The sequence below is a fragment of the Octodon degus genome, unplaced genomic scaffold (assembly GCF_000260255.1).
Source record: "Octodon degus isolate 3935 unplaced genomic scaffold, OctDeg1.0 scaffold00025, whole genome shotgun sequence".
Taxonomy (NCBI): Eukaryota; Metazoa; Chordata; class Mammalia; order Rodentia; family Octodontidae; genus Octodon; species Octodon degus.
This window is the reverse complement of record NW_004524601.1, coordinates 13,636,766-13,649,687: the sequence shown is the minus strand read 5'-3', so window position 1 is coordinate 13,649,687 and position 12,922 is coordinate 13,636,766. Positions and strand designations below refer to the sequence as shown.

General features: G+C 43.8%; 1 protein-coding gene across 1 annotated transcript in view; it reads left to right on the top strand.

Annotated features, from left to right (window-relative positions):
* Positions 1-12,922, top strand: part of Itgav (integrin subunit alpha V) — a 103,701-nt gene that overhangs the window by 71,339 nt on the left and 19,440 nt on the right. The window contains exons 16-23 of the mRNA XM_023712338.1: positions 3,187-3,324; positions 7,776-7,843; positions 8,321-8,468; positions 8,921-9,013; positions 10,407-10,486; positions 10,858-10,938; positions 11,351-11,456; positions 12,611-12,769. Of these exons, the coding sequence (XP_023568106.1) occupies positions 3,187-3,324; positions 7,776-7,843; positions 8,321-8,468; positions 8,921-9,013; positions 10,407-10,486; positions 10,858-10,938; positions 11,351-11,456; positions 12,611-12,769 (873 nt within the window). The remainder of the gene's footprint in view (positions 1-3,186; positions 3,325-7,775; positions 7,844-8,320; positions 8,469-8,920; positions 9,014-10,406; positions 10,487-10,857; positions 10,939-11,350; positions 11,457-12,610; positions 12,770-12,922) is intronic.

Below are 12,922 nucleotides of genomic sequence, written 5' to 3'. Positions count from 1 at the left end.
GGTTCGATCCCTGACGTGCTATGCTGCCCCACCCCCAGGGTGCCCTGAGACAGCAAGGTGGCACATGCCTGTAATCCCAGTGCTTGGAAGACTGAAAACAGGAGGATTACTATGAGTCCGATCTATGCAGTGAGACCCTGGAAACCGTGTGCTAAAATTACAAAAATACAAAAAAAAAAAAAGCATCACTAAAGATTTAGAACACGGTGTCATTAACATGACTCATTTAATAGGCCCATAGAGAATCCAGCAGGGGTTCTTAACGATGAGAGAATACAAAACAACCCATGAAAATGAAGTTTAAATATATTTCAAAAAGTGTTATCACAGAAAATGCGCTGTCAGATCGTGGTGCAGTCATGTTAGCTTTCCGTCACTGTAAGAAATAGCTGAGATGATCAACTTACAAAGAGCAAAGGTTTACTTTCGCCCAGAATTTAGAGGTGCCCAGAACTTGGTCAACCCCTTTTTCTCTTTGGATCTGGAGCACGTGTGTCATAGCCAGGCAACGCTGGTCACCTCAGGGCTGGGAAAGAGAAAGGGTCCAGGATTCTGTGATTGTCTCCTAAGCTTGGCCTCAGTGACATTCAGACTTCCCCATGAACGTGCCCCCCACTTCTGAATGCCCCTACCGTCCCCCCAGGGCGTCTCTGGGGACCAGATGTTAGTGCATGGTCTTTGCAGGACCACTAAGATCCAAACCAAAGCAACAGTTTTTAATCAGTAACTGAAGGGTAAGTTAGAAAATTAGTTTCCTGGGAAATTGCAGAAAATGTGATTTTTAAATAAATTAATGGTTTAAAACAGATCATACTGAGTTTTAGCTTGAACTGACACACCGTGAACATGCTGTGCATGAAAGTGGGTCGGCACCACAGGAGCCAACTTAAGGATACCTGGATCCTTTCAATGACATGTAAATGAAGGGTTGACAAAGGAAGAATGAAGAGAAAGAATAAAGAATTTTTATAACACTTGGAATGAAAAGGGACATAAGTAACTGCAGATAGGGCCCTCCAAATAGCTCAGTGGATTAAAGCACCAACATGCAGGTGCAGGGGCTGGGGATTGGATCCCTGGACCTGCCGTGCCAGCCCCACCCCTGGGGCATCCTGAGGAGGCAATTGAGACTGAGCCTGGTGGCCCACGACTGTAATCTCAGCTCTTGGGAGGTAATCTCAGCTCTTGGGAGGCTGTAAACAGGCAGATCACTATGAGTCCGATCTAGTAGTGAGACCCTGAACACCCTGTAGACCCTTCCCTAAAATACAAAAAAAAAAGTAATTGCAGATAAAATAGGGATTAAAATAACAACATCATGACCATCTTTTGCCAAGATGTAGGGAAACTGAGAAGTTTTTAAGCAAACAGAACACAACTGCCATGGAAAGAAATGGGAAACCTGGCTGATCCAATAACCATTTTTAAATAATTGAATTGGAGTTAGAAATCTCTACATAGCTGGGCATGGTGGCACAGGTCTGTAATCTCAGCATTTAGGAGACTGAGGCAGGAGGATCAATGTGAGTTCAAGGCCAGCCTGCATTGATAGTGAGACCCTGTCTCTAAGAAAATATTTACACAAAGAAAGCATAGGCCCAGGGGTGGGTGGTAGACTTACGAGACATTTCTGATCTGAAACCCTTCAAAAATACAAAAGCTAAAAAAATTTCCTACTCATCCTGTGACACAAGAGTTACTGTCACCTTGATTGGCCAACAGTGGTACAAGAATGTGGAATTTCAGGCCAGTTTTCCTCAGAAATACTGAGGTTGGATTACTGAATCAGCACAAGGGAACTGAACTCTTGACAGTTCATAAAAGAAAACAAGTAGATCAAGCCGGATGAGTCCTAGGGTAGGGTAGGGTAGGGTAGCATTAAGGGTCAGGACTTGGAACTTACCCCACGAATAGGCTGAAATGAAAAGATGACTGGCTTTCGTAGGGAGAGACAAAGCTTTTGGTTAAATCATATAAGCATTCATGACTTAAGAAATAGAAGGACAAAGTTCTGGGCTGGAGAGATAGCTAAGCCTGCCTGGCAAGCAGTAGGTCCTAGTTTGATCCCTCGTACCAAAAAAGAAAAGCTAGAGTTACAACTATAAGGAAATAGAAATTTAAATTTATTTTTATTATTTTTTATGTACTTACTACAGGATCTACAGGGTCTCACTACACAGATCAGACTCAGAGTGATCCTCCTATTTTCAGCCTCCCAAGCCCTGGGATTACAGGCGCACACTACCACACCCAGTTTTAGAAGTTTAAATTTAAACAAAGCCATCAACAGCTATTAGTTGGTCAAGACATGAGCTTGTGGCACTCTTGTATTGCTGACGGTAATACAAATTGTTAGGAAGACTGGAAAATAGCAGTAAGATAAAGGTGACAAATCTTGCCACTGAATAAAATAACCATTGCAGCAATTTTTGTAATGGCACCAGCACGCCCATCACAACCTAAAAACCCTTTGGCAAAGAATGGCTGACTTGCGTTCCTCTGCATGGGGAGATGTTGCTCAGCCGTGATTTTAATCTTGGCGCTATGCAAGCACAGGCGAATCTTAACCAAAGTGTTGAACAGGAAGCAAGTCGCAGTCTGGGCATAATCCCATTTTCAGACACAACAGGAAAAAGCACAGCTGAAGAGCTTGTTGTTTACTGACATACACAAAATACTGAGAGCCTGCTTTTCCACACCTCTATCCATTTGGCTCCCCAAAATTTGAGAATATAGATGTTGATGATAAGTTAAACATGCAAACATCTAAAGTTTTCCCTCAGAAAATGATACCACAGAAAAGCAACCCGGGAAACGGCCAACCTGGCACTGAGGGGTCAGTGCCCTTTGAAGAGAGGGTGAGCGGAAGGGGTGGACGGCAGCTTGGAGGTGCCAGCGTTTCTAGCTGCCTCTCTGGGCATATATTCCAGCACATACATGCCTTATGTCTTGTGTGTGGGGAGCCTATTGCATCATAAAACAAAACTGCTGCAAAGATCTCCCTGGGTAGCTGTCAGCTCTTGAAAGACTCCGCTGTGGACTGGGCTTCCATGAGACCATTCTTCCGTTTGTTCTTACGGAAGGCGGTTCAAGGGAGAAGCACAGCTGGCTTGGGGGTTGTGGGGTGGCTGTCCCTGGATAGTGTAGGTTGGTGTCATCTTTAATTGTCATCTTTTACATTTCTAGGATGAATCTGAGTTTAGAGACAAGCTCACCCCAATTACTGTTTTCATGGAGTATCGGCTGGATTACCGGACGGCAGCGGATGCCACAGGGCTGCAGCCCATCCTCAACCAGTTCACGCCTGCCAACGTCAGCCGCCAGGTAGGCAGGCGGCCTGGCCCCGCCACCGCATGGGGCTGCCCCTCAGGCTGGGAGAGTGTGGCCGGAGAAGTCACAGGGGAAGGATTCCGAGATTTGAAGTCAGAGATATTTAAACCCATTTAGAACTTAATTCAGAGAAGGACAAGGACATATTTCAGATGTGTACAATAATGCAAGTAAAAATACCAGCTTATTTACACAGTGTTTTAAATGTATTTTGCTGATCACTATCTCTGATACTTCTGTTTCCTTCATTCTTTCTTTCTTTTTTGGTCTTTTTTTTGAAATGGGGTCTTGTTACGCAGTTTAGGCAGGCCTTGAGCTCACTTAGCAGCCCAAGGTGGTCTTGAACTCGAAGTCATCCTCCTGCCTCAACCTCCTGAGTGCTAGGATTACAGGCGTGTGCCGCCACACCCAGCATGTTCTTTTTTTTCTCCTTTTTTGTGTGCTTTGAGAGGTAGGTACCCCGGCTAGCCTCGAACTCATGGCTGGCCCGTGTCAGCTTCCTGAATACTAATATTGGTGTTATCTTTGGTTTACATTTTTGACTCTGTTTAAAAACAGTGGAATGTTTTCACATACATTGTAAAGTACATAAACAGCTCTTTTCAGCTGTGTTTCATGGCATACACTTATAATTCCAGCACTGGAGACTTTATTTTTTATTTTAAAGAGGAAAAAAATATGTTAGGTCACGTAAATAAAAAAGGGCTGGGGATATAGCTTAGTAGAAAAACTCTGGGATCAACCTCCAGCCCAAAAACCAAACAACAGTAACCAAAAACTAATACAAAACAACAATCTATATTTAAGTATTTATATTTTCTGTTCCTTTATTTTATTATTTCATGTTCATATTTTTATTATTTTTTGTATTTTAGGGAAGGGTCTACAGGGTGTTTAGGGTCTTACTACTAGATTGGACTCATAGTGATCTGCCTGTTTTCAGCCTCCCAAGTGCTGGGATTACAGGTGCATGCCTCCATTCCCAGACTCAATTGTTGTGTCAGCACGCCCCCGGGGCAGGGTCAGCACAGTGGGGACTGAACCCCAGTCCCTGCTCCTGCTCTGCAGGCACTTTAGTCCACTGAGCTATCTGGCCTGAGTGCCTCTTGGTTTTTTTTTTTTGTTGTTGTTGTTGTTGTTTGTTTTGCTTTTGCAGTAAGAATTCACCAGGGCTTCTGTTACTCTAGGCAAGGGCGCTGTCAGTGAGGAATATTCCCAGCTTTTGTTTTTTTCTACTTTGAGTCATGGTATCAAGTCGCCGGGGCTGGTCTCAGCCTCAGCCTACTTTGTCTTCCTTTCTAAAGGACCTCTTGAGATGCTTGTTTTAGATGGGGGGATATAGAGTTGGGGGCGATGGGGTAAATTTGAGAAGACCGTATGTATGATAGCAGCATGAGTCAAGCTAACCTATTTTTGAAAAATAATTTTTCTGTTTTAACAATTCATTTTTGTGTTCCACTTTACACTGTAGTCATCCCAACATATTTGTGACTTTCTACTACGCTTTAGGAAAGAACTTGTAAACACACTTGTGTGTCCACATTTCTTAATTTTTGTGGGTGTCCAGTGACCTTGATAAATAATAATGAATTTCTGAATCTTGGTGTTTGTTTTTCAATATTATGTTTCCATAAAGATTAATTTTACTTTTCACTGCATTCTGTTCGTTTCAACAGAGAAATCATGAACCTTAAGACCTCTTTTGGGGCTGGTGAGATGGCTCAGTGGTCTAAAGCGCCTACTTAGAACAAGCTAAACTAAGCAAAGCACAGGGACCAAGGTTCAATCCCCAGCACCACATGCCAGCCAGCCCCGCCCCCTGGTGGGCTGAGCTGGCCACACACACACGAAATAAATAAACAAACAAATAAAATAAATGTTAAAAAAAAAAAAAAGACCTCTTTTCTTCTGCATTTCAGCTTTGTTACTGATTTCTGTGATAATCCCTGCCCCATCGTTTTTGTCATTTATTCCTAAATAGGTCCTTCATTTCCATAGTCATATTACAGGTGCTCCTGTTGCAGTCTTGCTGCAGATTACTGATGCCCAACAGAAAGACAGTGTACTGAAAGTCTCATTTAGGGGCTGGGGAGATGGCTCAGTGGAATAAGCACTTCCCTGGCAAGCGCAAGGGCCTGAGTTCAATCCCCAGTTCTGCCAAAAAAAAAAAAAAAAGAAAGCCTCATTTAGAACTTTAAGTTTGATGGTTAGTGACCTTTTTTCAGGTAGAGAGAAAACAGGTGAAGTTAATTTTAAGAAGTTATCTGCATTAGTTTGCTGGGGCTGTCTTAACCAAGTTCCACAGATCACATAACGGGAATTGCTTTTTCTCCTCCTGCTGAGGCCTGAAGTGAACAGTCAGGCTGCGACCAGGTTGGTTTCTCTGAGGCCTCTGTCCTGGGCTGGCGGGGGCTCGCCTTGTGTGTTCACAGGGTCCTTCCGCCTGTGTGTCTCTCGATTCCTGTCCTACAGAGCGCAGGTCAGCCATACTGGGGGAAGGCCAGGCTTGGCGTCACTTCAGTCGGCTCTAAAGGCTTAGCTCCAAGCAGAGTCCTGTTGTGAGCTGTTGGAAGACAGGATTTCAGCGTAGCATTTGGAAGCCTACATGATTCAGTCTGTGACAGTATCTAGAACAACATTTCATCACATAATAAACTTAGAAAGTTCTCCGTGAAGTATTTTACATTTTTATTACAATCCCCCAAATGTCAAGCATATTATACATGGAGCATATATAAACTCAGTAAGTTTTTCATTAAAAAAAAGTTTTGTATTTAGAATTCATATGAATTACAGTTGAAAAATACGTGTGTACAATTAAATTGTTCTGAGTGTGCTTAGAGTTTTTCAGTAGTGCATTCAAATATCCATTTTTAAGTCTAGATTAATGACAATTAAACAAATGTAAAAATCAGTATCCCGTCACGCGAGGCACGTTTCAAGGGCTCAGAGGCCGAGTGCGGCTTCCTAGTGGCGATTCTGTTGGACTGAGCAGATGTAGAGCTTCGTCCCTTAGAATTACAGGCTGAATGGTGCTTTCCACGGAAAGAATATTTTCCTCCAGTTTTGAAGTTCAAATACATACTGAGTTCTTGTTCCATCCAAGATAGGAGGCGTGAAGCTGCAGAGATTTGTGCCTGTGGGTGTGGAAGGGGCTGCTTCTGAAACCACTTCTCCCCAGGGCACTTGTTCGTACAGCGAAGTCCCCTTCACTTCCCTGTGAAGTGGTAGTTGTTCAGATATCCCTGAACTACTGCTGTATTCATAAATCACACACATTTCAGATGCATACTGTACCACAGCTTCATTTATTATCTGCAAAATCCACTTCTTATTTCTGAACTAATTGAGCAATGATTTATACCTGGTAGGACAAAGAATCATCACATAAATTTTTCTAATGGTTGTGACCTTTTTCTCAAAGCTCAGAGCAACTGCTTATGTCTAGGTGATTGATTTCATTCACATAGATTTTTGGGTTTCGCCTGTATTAAAAAGGAAGTTCATATCCCTGTTCTGAACTATAATGCTCTTCTGGGTAGCTGTCTATCCCCTGTGAATTAGAGGTATATAATAGTCATCTATTTTTAAAGAATTCTTTTCATTATTTTCCTCTCCCCCTCCCCCTCTCCTGTCTCTCCTCTTCCTTCCCCACCTCTCCTCTCTCTCTCTGTCAAGGTCAAAAGCTCTCTGGATGCTGGGAGACCCACTGTGGCTTCCCCTTAATTTCTCCTACTTTCTTTAATTTTTGTATTCTCTCTTCTCCACCTTCTGCTTCCTTCCTTCCTTCTTCTCCCCTCTCCCCTCAGGTTTTTCCGTACAGCTCCAGCAGGCTCAGACTGCAGGCCACATGCAGAGGAGAAAAAGTTCAGATTTTTGCTCTGTTCACCGGCCTCAGTCATTTGAATGCGTCCGGTTCTTGTCCCATCTTTCTTTCCAGGTGGCTGTGTGCGCGCTGGGCTCCTGACCTGGGCTCCTGACTGTTTCTCTCCCCTCTGCTCTTCCTGTCTGCGCTGCCGCAGCTCCTTCCCTTGTCCCCACACCAGCGTTTTTTATGACAAATTCTAGAAGGAGGCTCATTTCCCCACACTCATTCAGCTTAGCTGGCTGCAGACAGAATGATTTCTGTATTTCGTGTTTTACTTGATCTCCGACCCCAGACTTTGACCCCAAATGGCCAGCTGACATGAGAACTAGAAAGCGCTAAGTATGTACCTTGTGATCTCTGAGGTTTGCTTTTTCCCATTCTTGACTGGCGACATTGTCCCACTTATAAACAACTGGCCATGGTCTGTTTTGTCCCCAGCAATAGGAGCAAGTTGGGTGAGTCCATACAAGTCAGTGCCCGCGTGCATCTGTGTGTGCACACGTATACAGGTACACACTGTGTCTACAACTTGGTTGCTACTTTTTTCATGTGGAAAACCATAAACTGTCTTTTCTAGGCTCATATTCTGCTTGACTGTGGTGAAGACAATATCTGTAAACCCAAGCTGGAGGTGTCTGTAGATAGGTAAGCTTGACTCCACAGACAGTAATGTCATAGAAAATTTAAATGGAGCGGCACCTTTTACCATCCTAAGGATTACTATTTTTATGAGAATTAGAATAAAATGTGTGATTTTTATAAGAACAAAACTACTGGCCATGATATATATTAGGAAGCTTATTGTAAAAATTATGACAAGTAATTCGGCTTTTAGAAAAATAATCAGGGAATTAAATGGTGCAGAGAGATACAAAATTACTACCGTGATATGAATGACGGTGACTAATTAGTGGCCGTGGTGTTTTCTTTTGTGGCGAAAGAAATTAGATTTGCACCCAGCATGCCATTTTCTTTCTTTTATCAAGCCATGGAGGGTCTTTAAAACACCCCAACCCTGCCGCGAAGGGCCTGCTGTCTGTGCATTTGTCTCTTGTCCCTTTGAACTGCCCTGTGCTCCCCAGGTGGCTTCCCCTCACTGTCTGGGTTTGTCTTAACTTCCAGTGATCAAAGGAAGATCTACATTGGGGACGACAACCCTCTGACCCTGATCGTGAAGGCTCAGAACCAAGGAGAGGGCGCCTATGAGGCCGAGCTCATCGTGTCGATGCCCCCGCAGGCCGATTTCATCGGTGTGGTCCGCAACAGCGAGGTGAACAGGCTGCCTGGGCAGAACCCCAAGTGCAGACAGCTCTTCCTCACCCTACGAGCTGCGTCTCTGCACTGAAGCCCAAGTGTAGCCGTTGTGCGGCCACCGAATCAGCCCACAGCAGAGAGCCTGCCTTCCGTAATGCCTGTCAAGCCCAGTGCATCAACACTGCCTTGTTCAAATAGCTAGCAAAGAGCCCCAAATGAGGTCAGATAGATAGCGGGGCTTGTTAGCCACGCTGGCTCAGGGCCGCTTGCACCCAGGGCTGTGGCAGCCGCCTGCAGCTCTCGCTTCCCTCTTACGCTATTTTAGCTCCAATACATTTATTTGCTGCTTGAAGAAATGTAAATATGTAATTGCTATACGTGCTGCAGGGACTTCTATGTTATGTAAAAGTAGTCATTTCTGCTCTTTTGGCTGCTAATTTTTGTATCCTGTTTCTTTGCCCCTCAAAGGCTTTAGCAAGACTCTCCTGTGCATTTAAGATGGAAAACCAAACCCGGCAGGTGGTGTGTGACCTAGGAAACCCCATGAAGGCTGGCACGCAAGTAAGGCATTTCCAGAGAGCGGAGCCCCTGCCCTGCCCATGAGTAGAATATAGTATTTTTCCTCTGGGTTTGTACATAGTTATTTTATTTTATTTTATTTTATTTTATTTTATTTTATTTATTTTTGACGCTTGCCAGGAAAGTGTTTATTCCACTGAGCCATCTCCCCAGCCCCTGTTCATAGTTATTTTAAGAAAGTACTTCAAAATAGTGTCTTTAAATTTGTTTTTATTTAGAATTTAATGCTTAGCAGCATTCTGTTAGTTTTAACATTCTGTTTAGTTCTAACGCTAAAATAGTAGGTTGTTTTATTGTACTCTATGCAATAAATAGCTCGGGTCAATGGATAGGAATATGTTTTAAGAACTGAAAGAATAGCTTTGCTGTTTTAAACCAATGCTTTAGCTGTGCGCCTCTAATCCAAGCTCGTGGGGAGGCTGAGGCAAGAGGGTCCGCAGTTTGGGACCAACCTGGGCAATATGAGGAAACCTCCTTGTAAAAAAAAAAAGAAAAAGTTAAATTGATGCTTTCATGGGTCATCAGAAGCCGCGCTGGCAAACACCAGCGTGTTATTCTTGGTGAGATAGAACAGGGTTTTGTTTTAACTCGAAACCGTCCAGTACACATCCCACACAGAAGACCAGAGAGAAAGCTGGATCAGGCTCCAGGGTGATGGTGGGGCGGGGAACCCAGGAGTGGGAAGAGAAGCACCCAACAGTCTCTTCTCAAATCCTTTGCAAAGGAAACAAAATACAGGTTGTCTGGCATCTGGGAACAAAAGGTGGTATACATTGTGTTGATTTTTATCTTCAAAATTGCTTTGTGTGGTGCTGGACTGATACCACAGTGTGGGGATCGGTGTCCCAGCTGATACCACAGTGTGGGGATCGGTGTCCCAGTCTGGCGCCCACATTGCTTTAAAGCCACGTCTTGGGAGTGCTTTCTGTGGCCTCAGCTGTCTCTTGCCCGGGGCTTCCGCACAGAGGCCTGCTTCTCCAGGCAGCCAGCAGCAGGCTGGCTGTGTGAGGCTGGAGATGGTGCCTGAGGCTGCGTGTTTGTGATCCCAGCACTCGGGGCTGAGGAGGGAGGATCACCACGAGTTCAAGGCCAGCCTGGGCTGCAGAGTGAGTTCAAGGCCAGCCTGGGCTGCAGAGTGAGTTCAAGGCCAGCCTGGGCTGCAGAGTGAGTTCAAGGCCAGCCAGAACTACGTCGTAGAGTGACACCCTGTCTTTAAAAACCATACCAAAAAATAAGATGTAATTATCCTTTTTAGCTTTTATTATAAATGAGGAGAAACTGTCTTATATGATTTTTTAAAATTTGGTCACTTGTTTGGAAACGTGCAATTTCTACTTCCAAGTTAATTACACCACTGTCTTTTTCTCTCCTTCAGCTCTTAGCTGGTCTTCGTTTCAGCGTACACCAGCAATCAGAAATGGACACTTCTGTGAAATTCGATTTACAGATCCAAAGGTGTGAAAACAACTTGTGTTAGCTTATATAGCTATTGATAAAATGTTGTAAATATATTGCGTAGTATACTTTAGATATTATGGAATAAGAGTGAGGCTTTAGTACTTGATAGAATTTGTGAAAATCAGTATTTATTTTATAAGACATGGTCAACTTTGAGTTTATAAAGCAAAACTAAAAATTAGGATATAGAAGTCAGTCATCTTGGGGTCAAATGCTCATGAAAAGAATTGTTTTGACTTATAAACATGTCTTTGTTACTTTGAATTCGCTCATTTTTAGTTTTGCTGTTTTGCTGGGTTTTCTGTGTATGATTTTGATGAGGACGGTGCTGAATCCAGGTGTACATACGTTTTCATTTTCCTTTGCAGCTCTAACCTTTTTGACAGAGTGAGCCCCGTTGTGTCCTACAGAGTTGACCTTGCTGTGCTCACCGCTGTGGAGATACGAGGGTCAGTGTGATCATGAGGTTGGGGACTTTGAAAGGTTACAGAGGCCCTGGCCTCCTTGGGACTGTGGGCACTCCGTGGCGATTCTCCTGAGGCAGGAGGTCCCGGAGAAATAAACTGCTTGATGTGTTTCAAGGCTCCGCACGGTCACTCGGTGACCTTCTAAGAGGGAACAAGCATGACAACAAAAGTCACGAGATAAGTTTCCTGGACTTGCACACATGGACTTAGCCATCCACCAGTCACGTGTCGATGAGATGATAGCAGCTTTTGTATGTACGGTCATTCACTAGTTTTCTTGGAAAGGACCTGATCGTACGCCTGTGAACTCAGGATTCTTTTGAAAATGAACTGATTCTACTGATTCTATCATTTCGATATTATTCATGGTAGGTTTTCTTTATTCATTGTCTAGAGTCTCGAGTCCCGATCACATCTTCCTTCCCATTCCAAATTGGGAGCACAAGGAGAAGCCTGAGACCGAAGAAGACATCGGGCCTGTCGTGCAGCACATCTATGAGGTCTGCATCTCCTGGGGTTGGGGGCTTACATGGTCACCAGTGCAGGGCACAGTGAGCTGCTCCCATGAGAGAACTCTGTCATTTATTTATGCAAACTCTGTGTCACTCAAGTATGCAGCGTGGATGTCTTTGGAGTTTTCCCTATTTACAGATTCATTTTTATTAGACCAGTAGCTTTGTGTTTAACAAAAGCAAAGGATATAATTTGTTATGTAAAATCAGCGAGTTCTACTTGAACAAAAGAAAGAGGTGACTGCAAATTTTCCTTATAGGCATTTTGTTGTGTCTGAAATTGAAAATGTCTATGGTAGATGATCAAAATTTTATTTCTACAAGAATAATTTATTTATTTTTTTTTTGTATTTTAGGGGAGGGTCTACAAGGTGTTCAGGGTCTCACTACTAGACCGCCTGTTTACAGCCTCCCAAGAGCTGGGATTATAGGTGTGTGCCACCATGCCCAGTCTCAATATCTCAGCATACCCCGTGTGTAGGAATGGCATGGCAGGCCCGGGGATTGAATCCCTGGCTCCTACACCTGCTTGCAGGCACTATAATCTGCTGAGCTATTTGGCAGGCCCTAAACTTTTTCCTTTTCTTTGGTGCACTACCAGGACTTGAACTCAGGACCCTACACTTACCAGGCAGAAGCTTATTCTACTGAGCTATCTCGCCAGTCCTGAATTTTTTTTTTTTTAATGTATGTAGTACAGGGTCTACGGGGTCTCACTACACAGATCAGACTTGTAGTGATCCTCCTGTTTTCAGCCTCCCAGTGCTGGGATTACAGGTGTGTGCCACCATGCCTAGTCTCTGTCACTGTCTCAGCGCGCCCCGGGGTTGGGACTGCCACTGCACGTGGAGGATCAAACCCCGTTCCCTGCATCTGCCTGAGCAGGAGCTTTAGTCCGCTGAGCTATCTGGCTGGCCCTAAGAAAATTTTTCTTAAATTATTCATCAATAACTCTTTAAAATTTCACTGTTAATGTTTTCTTCATCCTCATATCTAATCAAGTCAAAAATACTGAGCTTGGTCTTTTTACATGAGGCTCTTGTTCTTCAGGTCCTACTGTGTGTGTTTTTTAAGCTGGTGACGGAAAAGGGCCCTCGGCTAGGTTTTTGCCCAGGGTGTTTACATTGTCCTTTCCTCCTTAGCTGAGAAACAATGGCCCGAGTTCGTTCAGCAAGGCCATGCTGAGTCTGCAGTGGCCCTACAAGTATAACAACAACACCTTGCTGTACATCCTTCACTATGACATCGATGGGCCGATGAACTGCACTTCGGACATGGAGATCAACCCTTTGAGAATCAAGGTAATCGCTAAATAGCACTTCTTCATTAGGATGTTGTTTTATTGCTGTCTTTCTAGAGCTATAAATGAACTCAATTATTTTAATGCACAGATTCCATATAAAAAAATTGTAGATTATCACCAGTACGCTAAGAATTAGGTTGCTGCATGATGG